The sequence below is a fragment of the Rana temporaria genome, chromosome 5 (assembly GCF_905171775.1).
Source record: "Rana temporaria chromosome 5, aRanTem1.1, whole genome shotgun sequence".
NCBI classification, from domain to species: domain Eukaryota; kingdom Metazoa; phylum Chordata; class Amphibia; order Anura; family Ranidae; genus Rana; species Rana temporaria.
In genome coordinates this window covers 340075089-340087484 of record NC_053493.1, presented here as the reverse complement: position 1 = coordinate 340087484, position 12396 = coordinate 340075089, and the positions used below count along the sequence as shown (strand labels likewise).

General features: G+C 46.3%; 1 protein-coding gene across 2 annotated transcripts; it reads right to left on the bottom strand.

The window, feature by feature from the left end:
* Positions 1-960: 960 nt before the first annotated feature.
* Positions 961-9131, bottom strand: TMEM70 (transmembrane protein 70). 2 transcript variants are annotated; one of them, XM_040354437.1, is made up of 3 exons: positions 9039-9131; positions 4914-5022; positions 961-1428 (listed from the first exon to the last, which is right to left on the bottom strand). In XM_040354437.1, exons 1-3 carry the CDS (start codon positions 9051-9053, stop codon positions 980-982), a joined length of 573 nt encoding a protein of 190 aa, XP_040210371.1. In that variant the 5' UTR covers positions 9054-9131; the 3' UTR covers positions 961-979. The 2 variants fall into 2 exon arrangements, with proteins under 2 accessions (XP_040210371.1, XP_040210370.1); XM_040354436.1 differs by having other exon boundaries at positions 8916-9118.
* Positions 9132-12396: the final 3265 nt, after the last annotated feature.

Sequence of the window (12396 nt, the reverse complement as noted above, 5' to 3'; positions counted from 1 at the left end):
TGAGTTGGTGTATCTAGCTGATTTACATATTCCTAGGCGTAAATCAGCGTACACGCCCCTAGCGGCCAGCGTAAATATGCAGTTAAGATACGACGGCGTAAGAGACTTACGCCGGTCCGATCTAATACAAATCTATGCGTAACTGATTCTAAGAATCAGATGCATAGATACGATGGCTCAGACTCGAAGTTACGACAATCCGGGCCTCAGTGTATATTATTTGGTTTATGTGAAAGTTATAGCGTCTGGTAGAGATACTGAAATTTTTTAAATTTTTTTAATACTAGTAATGACGGCAATCAGCAACTTATAGCAGGACTGTGATGGAATGGTGGGCAATCTGACAATAGCACACTAATTGACTGCCATCAATAGTTACACTAATAGTGATCAGTGCCAATACTATACCCTGACACTGTAATAATTACACTGGCTGGAACAGGGGTTAACATCCAAGGGCAATCAAGGGGTTAAATGCTTTTACTAATTGATCTTGCCGTTTTTTCTGCTTTTGCCAGGGAATAAACAAAACAGCAAGATTGCCTGTCAGTGTTCAGAGCTCTGTGTTGTTTCCCTGAATGACAGACCAATTAGCGGAGGCCAGCAATCAATCATTGGCCGGCGCCCAATGATCAGCTTGTGCTGTAACAAAGCAGGTGGCCGCTCCCCCTACCCCGAAATGCATCAGAAACATTATCTAGAGCAGTTGCCCTGCAGCAATATATCTGCGGGGTGCGGTTGGCAAGCAGTTTACCATGGTACTATGGATTTGCCACGACCAAGTTATCAAGCGATGTACAGTTGTGGGATACACTACACAGAATTTCTTTGGCTCATTACAAATTTTACACACAAATAAGTTGTCAGGGCCAACACAGTTCCTACAGGGGCGTTATAAAACTTTGAACATACAAATGCCAAGTCCTTGTATAAGGTGATTAAAAAAAAAAAAAAAAAAAGTCACACACAAAGAAAGCTTTTATTGGTCCTTTGAGGGCTTATCCAGATCTTCGGGACTAAAGGTGAAGGGTTTATCAAAGCCCATAAGGTGATGGTAGTCCCAGGGATTTGGGAAGAGGTCTGGATTGACCAGCATGGATTTCTTCTTAGCATAGAAGGTTGTGAACATCTTACTCACTCCAGGGACCTCCACATCGGCAGGAGAAAACACAGTCCTCTTTTCTGCAAGAAGGACGTTATATGTAACTGCAGTGAACAAGTCTCTGTCGCTGTTGTGATACAAGCGAGCCACGTATCCCTTTGTTATTATGTGCAGAGTAACGGGGGTGACAAAAGTGAAGAATCCCACTGTACTGCAGAATAATACTTTCAGAACAAGGCTGTCCACTCCAATACCAGTCTTCAGCAAAATATACGGCATAAGAAACAAGCTAGCAATGCTGGTGGAATAGGAGAAGAACTTCACACCTGTGTGGGGGAGGGAAAGTACTTGTCACTGCTGGTGTAATACTGATTATTTCAAACCACATTCATTGACCGATTCAGCCTCTCTCAACTTTACCCTAAAGGGGTTGTAAACCTTACTGTTTTTTCACCTTAATGCATCCTATGATGAGGATTTGGCTGCCAAATGACCAGAGCACTTTTTGCGAATGGGCACTGCGTCGCTTTAACTGACAATTGCACGGTCGCACGACGTGGTACCCAAACAAAATTTACATCCTTTTTTTTTCCCCCCACAAATAGAGCTTTACTTTGGTGGTATTTGATCATCTCTGCAGTTTTAATTTTTTGCGTTATAAACAAAAATAAAGCGACAATTTTGAAAAAAAAATGCAATATCTTACTTTTTGCTAAAATAAATATCCCCAAAAAAATATAAAATAATGTTTTCCTCAGTTTAGGCCGATATGTATTCTTCGCAATGAGTGTTTATTGATTGGTTTGCGCAAAAATTATAGCATATACAAAATAGGGGACACGTTTTATGGCATTTTTATTCATATTTTTTTTTTTTTTTTACTAATCTCTTTTATATTTATAATATAATATATATAATTATATTTTTTACTAAAATCAGCGATTTTTATCGTGACTGCAAAATTATGGCGAACACATCGGACACTATTTTGGGACCATTATCATTTACATAGCGATCAGTGCTATAAAAATGCACTGATTACTGTGTAAATGACACTGGCAGGGAAGGGGTTAACCACTTGGGGGAAAGGAAGGTGTTAAATGTTTCCTAGGGAGCGATTCTAACTGTGTGTGGACTGGGCTACCAGTGACACGACACTGACCACTGCTCCCGATTACAGGGAGCAGAAGATCAGTGTGATGTCACAAGGTAGAACAGGGAGATGCCTCGTTTACACAGGCATCCCCCCGCTCTGCTGCTCCGTGACACGATCGTGGGAAACCAGCGGACATCGTGTTTCTGACATGGTCGGTAAGCGGTTAATGATAACAGTCTGTATCCCAATGTACTATGTTGTTGCCCAGAGCAATCAATCAGCTTCCAACTATCATTTTACAGTTCAGCTTCTGGGAAAATTAAACAATACACGCGTCTTATTTTCTCCCTTTTAATTTGTTAGTCTAGGTTCACATTTGAGAGATTTGGAATGCGATTTGACATGTCAAATCTCATGCTAAGTCAGTGGCTATTGCTGGCAATGGCACTGTCCGAATCGGTGCGACGTTGACTTTGTGGCGCTGCACCGATTTCCAAAAGTAGTTTCTGTACTACTTTTGGTGACTTCAGGTGCGATTTCAATAGACATCTTCGCAGGAACCCGCACAGATGTCTCTGAAATCGCCCCTGAAGTTGGACTGACATGCGGGTATGAAATTGTGCGACTTCAGCTAAACGCCACAATTTCAATCCCGCAGAACTGTGAACCTAGGCTAAAGGATTTTTATCTTCATGCATTCTATTCATGAAGATCAAAAACCTTCAGTGTGCAGCTCCCTCCTCAGCCCCTCCTAATACCCAAGCCTGATCTCGATCCAGCAATGTGCACGAGACCCGAAGTTCTCCTGGGTCATTGGCTCCTGCTGCTGTCAATCTCAGACAGAGAGGTGGGAGCGGGGCTGAGCCGCGCTCTGTGTCTTATGGATGCAGAGTGCCAGCTCGGGAGTGAGCAATATTTTGGGAAAAGAAGATATAATATATATTCTGAGATAAAGGAAGTCCAAGAATCAGAAATGTACATGCACACGATGAGAGCCTAGAAACAAACAAATTGCTGGACAGATGGCAGCAATGGCACTCACTGAAGAGGAGGAGCCACAAGAGAAGAGGAGGAACGGGGCTGCTCTGTGCAAAACCATTACACAGAACAGATAATATGACATGATTATTGTTTTAATAATAATAAAAAAAAAAATAATACTTTAACCACTTAATGACCGGACCAATATGCTGCTACATGACCCAAGGGGTTTTTACAATTCGGCACTGCGTCGCTTTAACAGACAATTGCGCGGTCGTGCGACGTGGCTCCCAAACAAACATTGGCGTCCTTTTTTCCCACAAATAGAGCTTTCTTTTGGTGGTATTTGATCACCTCTGCGGTTTTTATTTTTTGCGCTATAGACAAAAATAGAGCGACTATTTTGAAAAAAATTCAATATTTTTTACTTTTTGCTATAATAAATATCCCCCAAAAACATATAAAAAAAAAATTTTCCTCAGTTTAGGCCGATACGTATTCTTCTACCTATTTTTGGTAAAAAAAAAAAAATCGCAATAAGCGTTTATCGATTGGTTTGCGCAAAATTTATAACGTTTACAAAATAGGGGATAGTTTTATTGCATTTTTATTAATTATTTTTTTTTTACTACTAATGGCGGCGATCAGCGATTTTTTTCGTGACTGCGACATTATGGCGGACACTTCGGACAATTTTAACACATTTTTGGGACCATTGTTATTTTCACAGCAAAACATGCATTTAAATTGCATTGTTTATTGTGAAAATGACAGTTGCAGTTTGGAAGTTAACCACAGGGGGCGCTGTAGGATTTAGTGTTCACCTAGTGTGCGTTTACAACTGTAGGGGGGTGTGGCTGTAGGAATGACGTCATCGATCGAGTCTCCCTATATAAGGGATCACTCGATCGATGCGCCGCCACAGTGAAGCACGTGGAAGCCGTGTTTACATACAGCTCTCCCCGTTCTTCAGCTCCGGGGAGCGATCGCGACGGAGCGGCTATAAACGAATAGCCGCGCCGTCGTCCCGGATCGCTCCCCAAGGGAATCCGACCGCCGCATGTAGCGGGGGGGGGGGGTCCGATCCCGCTAGAAGGCAGGGACGTACAGGTACGCCAATGTGCCTGTACGTGCCATTCTGCCAACGTATATATACATGCGGCGGTCAGGAAGGGGTTAAACTAGGCAAACATTTCTGTTCATTTTGGATACGCCCTGTCTTTTTTTTTTTTTTATTCTATGCATTAGGAAAACCTCCCCAGCAACCCCCTAATTACTTAGCTGAGCCCCATCTCTCTCGAGCAATGTCTAAGCCGTGTGGGACACTCCACCCGATTGGCGGAGACACAGCAGCGGTGCCATTGGCTCCCGTGGCTCTCAATCAAAATAAGTCAGCCAATCAGGGGAAAGAGGGGGCGTCTGAATGGACACACGGAGCTGTGACTCTACTCCAGTGCCCCCATAGGCAGCTGCTGACTGTGGGGGCATTTGATAGGAGGAAGGGGCCAGGAGTAGCTAAAAGGGACCAAAGAAGGGGAGAATCCGGGCTGCTCTGTTCAAAACCACTGCACAGAGGTGGCAAGTATAACATGTTTGTTATAAAAAACAAAAAACAAACAAACAAAAAAATTAAATAAAAACAATCACTTTAAGCTCCAAATTTTCCGTAACTGATGGCTATCGCAGTACAAGACTATTTATGCAAGTCAGACTTAGGAAGGTTGTAGGACATACCGAGGACTGCCCTGCCCATATTACCGGTATAAACCAATCTGCCTTCTTCGGGGAGTGAAGAACTGGGTGACGTACTGAAGAAATGAACGGGTCTCAAGCCATGTAGTACCTAAGAAACAGAAATATAACAGAAGATAGTCACACACACTGCCCTTCATGAAAGGAATAGAATTTGGTGAAAATTAGCCCTATGAGGAGGTTATATATATACACACACACACACACACACACACACACACACACACACACACATATATATATATAGATCCAAAACAAAGCACTTTGCAATCCAAACAGTAACACTGATCCAAAAGGCTGATAAAGGGAAATGCCTGAGGCTGGAGAATTACAAGAGTCTGGTAGCCAATGCACCTAAAATGACAGCAGACACCGGACTTCAGTTGTATCTACTGCTGTCAGCGGAGACACACGTACTCTGGATCCTTAACCACTGCAGCCCCGGGAAAATTTAGCTGCTCAATGACCGGACCATTTTTTGGTGGTGATCTGCGGCATTAGCGGAGGACAACCCATCCTTCGCTAAACCACTAATGCCACAGATCACCACCATTACTAGCAAGAAAAAAAAATTGACACATTTTTGGGACCAATGACATTTACAGAGCGATCAGTGCTATAAATATTCACCGATTACTGTGTAAATGTCACTGGCAGAGAAAGGGTTAACACTAGGAAGGTGATCAAGGGGTTAACAGTGTTCCCTATTGTGTGTTCTAACTGTGGGAGGATGGGACTAACTAGGAGAGGTGATAGATCGCCGTTGCTACTTTGTAGAAACACACAATCGGCCTTCTCTCCTATGACAGCATGGGGATTTGTGTACACACACACACACACACACACACACACACACACACACTCGTGGCCGGCAGGGATCGCGCCTGCCAGCCACGCACATCAGGTTCCCTGTTATGATGAACATTTTCAATAAAGAAATAGCTTAAAAAAAAAAAAAGGCAGGAAGTGTTAGGATATGCCACCAATGTAAGGGAATGCCCCCTCCCTAGTGGGGGCGCACACTGCAATACAAACCCTGACAGAGGGCCTAACCCTTCCCTACTTTATACAAAACTTAACCAGCCTATACAGTCTGAAGTACTGCCGCCCTTCACCCATGACACAGCACTAGTGATTGGTGATTGGTCCAGGCCTGTCACATGGGTGGAGGAGTCCTCAGCCCTGTGTACGCTTTGACAACTGGAGAGTGTATATTCCGCTCCCATAGGGCCACAGAGGACCCCCACCTATCTATTCCCTGCAGTTCTGGGGCAGGTTAGAGGCACACTGGGCAAAAAATGTTCTTATATTTGAAGATTAACGTTTAGAGGCTCTGTCATTGTCCACACTGAGGAGATTTTACCTCACTTCCTGTCTATTAAAACACACAAGTTTACTATACACCCTCCATGCACCGTGTCCCCATCAGTACACTATACACCCTCCATGCAGGTGTCCCCCATCAGTACACTATACACCCTCCATGCACCGTGTCCCCCATCAGTACACTATACACCCTCCATGCACCGTGTCCCCCATCAGTACACTATACACCCTCCATGCACCGTGTCCCCCATCAGTACACTATACACCCTCCATGCACCGTGTCCCCCATAGTACACTATACACCCTCCATGCACCGTGTCCCCATCAGTACACTATACACCCTCCATGCACCGTGTCCCCATCAGTACACTATACACCCTCCATGCACCGTGTCCCCATCAGTACCCTATACACCCTCCATGCACCGTGTCCCCATCAGTACACTATACACCCTCCATGCACCGTGTCCCCATCAGTACACTATACACCCTCCATGCAGGTGTCCCCCATCAGTACACTATACACCCTCCATGCAGGTGTCCCCCATCAGTACACTATACACCCTCCATGCACCGTGTCCCCCATCAGTACACTATACACCCTCCATGCACCGTGTCCCCCATCAGTACACTATACACCCTCCATGCACCGTGTCCCCCATAGTACACTATACACCCTCCATGCACCGTGTCCCCATCAGTACACTATACACCCTCCATGCACCGTGTCCCCATCAGTACACTATACACCCTCCATGCACCGTGTCCCCATCAGTACCCTATACACCCTCCATGCACCGTGTCCCCATCAGTACACTATACACCCTCCATGCACCGTGTCCCCATCAGTACACTATACACCCTCCATGCACCGTGTCCCCCATAGTACACTATACACCCTCCATGCACCGTGTCCCCATCAGTACACTATACACCCTCCATGCACCGTGTCCCCATCAGTACACTATACACCCTCCATGCACCGTGTCCCCATCAGTACACTATACACCCTCCATGCACCGTGTCCCCATCAGTACCCTATACACCCTCCATGCACCGTGTCCCCATCAGTACACTATACACCCTCCATGCACCGCGTCCCCATCAGTACACTATACACCCTCCATGCACCGCGTCCCCATCAGTACACTATACACCCTCCATGCACCGTGTGTCCCCCCATCAGTACACTATACACCCTCCATGCACCGTGTCCCCGATCAGTACACTATACACCCTCCATGCACCGTGTCCCCCATCAGTACGCTATACACCCTCCATGCGCCGTGTCCCCATCAGTACACTATTCACCCTCCATGCACCGTGTCCCCATCAGTACACTATACACCCTCCATGCACCGTGTCCCCATCAGTACACTATACACCGTGTCCCCATCAGTACACTATACACCCTCCATGCACCGCGTCCCCATCAGTACACTATACACCCTCCATGCACCGCGTCCCCATCAGTACACTATAAACCCTCCATGCACCGTGTCCCCATCAGTACACTATACACCCTCCATGCACCGCGTCCCCATCAGTACACTATACACCCTCCATGCACCGTGTCCCCCATCAGTACACTATACACCCTCCATGCACCGTGTGTCCCCCCATCAGTACACTATACACCCTCCATGCACCGTGTCCCCATCAGTACACTATACACCCTCCATGCACCGTGTCCCCATCAGTACACTATACACCCTCCATGCACCGTGTCCCCATCAGTACACTATACACCCTCCATGCAGGTGTCCCCCATCAGTACACTATACACCCTCCATGCACCATGTCCCCATCAGTACACTATACACCCTCCATGCACCGTGTCCCCATCAGTACACTATACACCCTCCATGCACCGTGTCCCCATCAGTACACTATACACCCTCCATGCACCGTGTCCCCCATCAGTACGCTATACACCCTCCATGCACCGTGTCCCCATCAGTACACTATACACCCTCCATGCACCGTGTCCCCCATCAGTACGCTATACACCCTCCATGCACCGTGTCCCCATCAGTACACTATACACCCTCCATGCACCGTGTCCCCATCAGTACACTATACACCCTCCATGCACCGTGTCCCCATCAGTACACTATACACCCTCCATGCACCGTGTCCCCATCAGTACACTATACACCCTCCATGCACCGTGTCCCCATCAGTACACTATACACCCTCCATGCACCGTGTCCCCCATAGTACACTATACACCCTCCATGCACCGTGTCCCCATCAGTACACTATACACCCTCCATGCAGGTGTCCCCCATCAGTACACTATACACCCTCCATGCAGGTGTCCCCCATCAGTACACTATACACCCTCCATGCACCGTGTCCCCATCAGTACACTATACACCCTCCATGCACCGTGTCCCCATCAGTACACTATACACCCTCCATGCACCATGTCCCCATCAGTACACTATACACCCTCCATGCACCGTGTCCCCATCAGTACACTATACACCCTCCATGCACCGTGTCCCCATCAGTACACTATACACCCTCCATGCACCGTGTCCCCATCAGTACACTATACACCCTCCATGCACCGTGTCCCCATCGCTACACTATACACCCTCCATGCACCTTGTCCCCATCAGTACACTATACACCCTCCATGCAGTGCCCGCACCTGACAGGGAGCCCCTAGGCTTGCACTCTCCGCTCCTCTTTCCGGGAGGGGAGGACACACTCGGCCCCCCACCGCTCCCCAGCACGTGACCCGGAGAAGCCCCACCGGCCGTCTCCCGCATACCGCCAACCGGAGCATTCCGCCAATGACAGGCCGACCTTTGTGACCCGGATATTCTCCCCGGACTCTTCGTTGCTGTGTGTAGAGCGTCTACCTGCTGCCCACCGCGCCCCCTGCCGGCTGTCATTAGGCACAGCACTCATATAGAGAATGCCAGAAGGGGCTTTCATCCACAGCTCACCCCCTGTGTGAAAGGACGTTGTGTGTGTGTGTGTGTGTGTATATTATATATATCAGACTCTGCAATAAAGGAGTAAAGGTTTTCTCCATGACAACAGATCTCTTCATTTTTTTAACATTACCATTAGCTGGGTATAGACTGACCTGTGTTTTATAAACCACCTAGAAGTGATGATGCTGAACTTGGCTCCTTATTCGGCCAGATTCTTATTCAAGTTGGATGTTTATTTACAAAGGTGATTATTTACTAAACAATCATCTGCAAAGTTTATAATAAAATCCTGAACTTTACCAACACTTCTGTCTCCCTAAGTGCCGGTTCACACAGGGGCGACTCAGCCGCCTGACAAGTTGTGGTCCGCCATATTTAATGGAACCGTTCTAATAGGAGCAACGCACGTCGCTCCGACTTAGAAAAAGGTTCCTGTACGACTTTGGGGGCGACTTGCATTGACGTCAATACAAAAGTCATTTTGCAAGTCGTCTTGAGATCGCCTTGCCGAGTCGCCCCCGAAGTCGTGCCGCCTGTGTGTGAACCGGCTCTAGCTGTTAGGGCCCTTTCACACATGCGGACAGTATGTCCCTATTTCATAGATCAGTTTTTGGATGAAATACTGACATACATGTATCCCTATGGGATAGCGGGTGTCAGTGGAAGAACACCCGATCTCATTGGTCCCCCGCTATGGTCCGATTTTGCAGATGGAGGAAAATCCTATTTTCCATCCGTCTGCGGATCGGATCAGGTGAACACGGACAGACGGTCCGTGTTCATCCGATCCCCCATAGGGGAGAGCGGAGATCTGCCAGGGCGGTCCCTGCACAGTGTGCGGTGACCACCCTGTCATCTGTCGGCTCAGCGGGGATCAACAGAGCGATCCCCGCTGAGCAAGCGGATGAGACATGTACGGATCCTCACGGGATCCGTACATGTGAAAGGGGCCTTATGTATTTAAAGGGATAATTCTGCATAAATAACTTTTTCTCATTGAAAACCATCTTGGCTCACCCAGATGTGACTTGTTTTCATATAATTGGGCATCCTTCTATTAGTTAAAGTTCAATGTGGCCCGAGTCAAGTGATATAAATCATAAAATATGGCACCAAACGTGGCACCATGACACCCATGCATTTCAATGGGAAATTCCAAATAAGAAGCCAAGCTATTCATATAGGAATACCTTGGCTTTGTATTCACAATTTCCCATTGAAATGCATGGGTGTCATGGTGCCATATTTTAAAATTGATATAATTTGGCTCGGGTCAAATTTAAATGGGTTGTAAAGGTAAAAAATAGCTTCCTTTACCTTAGTGCAGTCCTCCTTCACTTGCATCATCCTTCCATTTTGCTTTTGTCCTTATTTCTTCTGAGAAATGTTCACTTCCTGTTCTTCTGTCTGTAACTCCACACAGTAGTGCAAGGCTTTCTCCCTGGTGTGGAGTGTTGTGCGAGCAGGAGAGTCAGGACGCTCTCTACGTTGCAGATAGAAAAAAGGAGCTGTGTGTTAGTGGGCGTTCGGACTCTCCTGCTCGCCCCCTCAAGGGAGGGGGCGAGCACGACACTCCACACCAGGGAGTTGTCGTTACTGTGTGGAGTTACAGACAGAAGAACAGGAAGTGAGGATTTCTCAGAAGAAATAAGGACATTTAAAAGAAAAATCGAAGGATGAGGTAAGTGAAGGAGGACTGCACTAAGGTAAAGGAAGCTATTTAGGGGGAAAAAATTACCTTTACAACCCTTTTAAGTATAAAGAGTAGTGATAAAGGTGGCAATATTGTTATTCTATCTGAAGATCAATACGAAAAAGAAGTGATGTGACAGCTTTCTGATGTATCCACCTATTGAAAAATTGTAATCTAATCCCTTCCCTAAAATTGTGACAACTTTGAATCAAAAACTTGCTTATGCCTGTGAAGCAGATCTGATTACCAAGAAAGAACAAACATATCTGAGTGTTAAAGAATACAATACACCATTCCGAAACTTCATAAATCTATGACCTATTGTTTCTGCTATTCGTGGCCCCTTAGAGAGACTGGGTAGATACACAGATGCCCTGATTTCCGAAATGGTACGTGACCTACCCTCCTCTGTTAGTGATACAAGACATGTCCTTAGTAAATGGGAGGAAATTCCCTTTCTAGAGGGGGCTATTCTCGTTGGGATTGACGTAGAATCCCTCTATACGCCAATCCCACACGAGTGGGGACTATCTGGTGTAAAATTATTTTTGGAAAAAAAGTTTTCCTTTGTTTGGTTCCCAAAATGAATTCATCCTTGAGATTTTGGAATTTATGTTAAAGAATAACTTTTTCAAATTTCTAGGAACATTTTACCAACAACTGCGGGGCGCCCCTTGGGCACCATCTTATGCCTGCCTGCATTTGGGACTGTGGGAGGAAGAGTTGGTCTACAAGTAGTCCCTGTACCTCAGCCACTGCAAATTGTGGCTGAGGTACATAGATGACGTGTTCATGGTGTGGGGAGGCTCCGCCCATGAGCTACATCTTTTCATGGATGAATTGAACATCAATAATAGGAACCTCCGATTTACCTGCAATTTTGATTTTTAGTCTTTGGACATCCTTCACCTCACAATCTCAGTACAAGATTGACATATGGGGCCAGATTCTCGTAAAGCTGCGTAACTTTGCCCGGGCGTAACATATCCGATTAACGTTACGCCTCCGCAACTTAGACGGGCAAGTGCTGTATTCTCAAAGCACTTGCTCCGTAAGTTGCGGCGGCTTAGCGTAAATCGGCCGGCGTAAGCCCGCCTAATTCAAATTTGGATCAGGGGGGCGTGTTTTATGTAAATCTACTGTGACCCGACGTGATTGACGTTTTTCCCGAACGGCGCATGCGCCGTCCGTGGAATTTCCCAGTGTGCATTGCTCCAAAGTACGCCGCAAGGACGTCATTGGTTTTGATGTGGTTTGCTTCTGAGCATGCGCGAGTTTAAAAACGTTGTTTTAAACGTCGTTTTACCCACACACTATCATGGGAAGGCAGGCAGGACCTTTTAAACTTATTAATAAATTACCTAAAATTAAAATGACAGACAACTTGTGTGGCATAAAATAAGGCCGGGGCTGCTTTATTATTGGTTTCATAAGATAATTCAAACAATACAGAATTTCTTTATTAAAACAAAACCAACCCAACCACTATGGCTCGG

What these genes read in the sequence shown, in the direction of transcription:
- TMEM70 (XM_040354436.1), bottom strand. Translation starts at nt 9,053, where the DNA reads ATGCTCCGGTTGGCGGTATGCGGGAGACGGCCGGTGGGGCTTCTCCGG. An exon ending in GCCTAGGGGCTCCCTGTCAG is followed by an intron (nt 5,023 to 8,915) that starts GTGCGGGCACTG and finishes TCTGTTTCTTAG; the next exon opens with GTACTACATGGCTTGAGACC. An exon ending in TATGGGCAGGGCAGTCCTCG is followed by an intron (nt 1,429 to 4,913) that starts GTATGTCCTACA and finishes TCCCCCACACAG; the next exon opens with GTGTGAAGTTCTTCTCCTAT.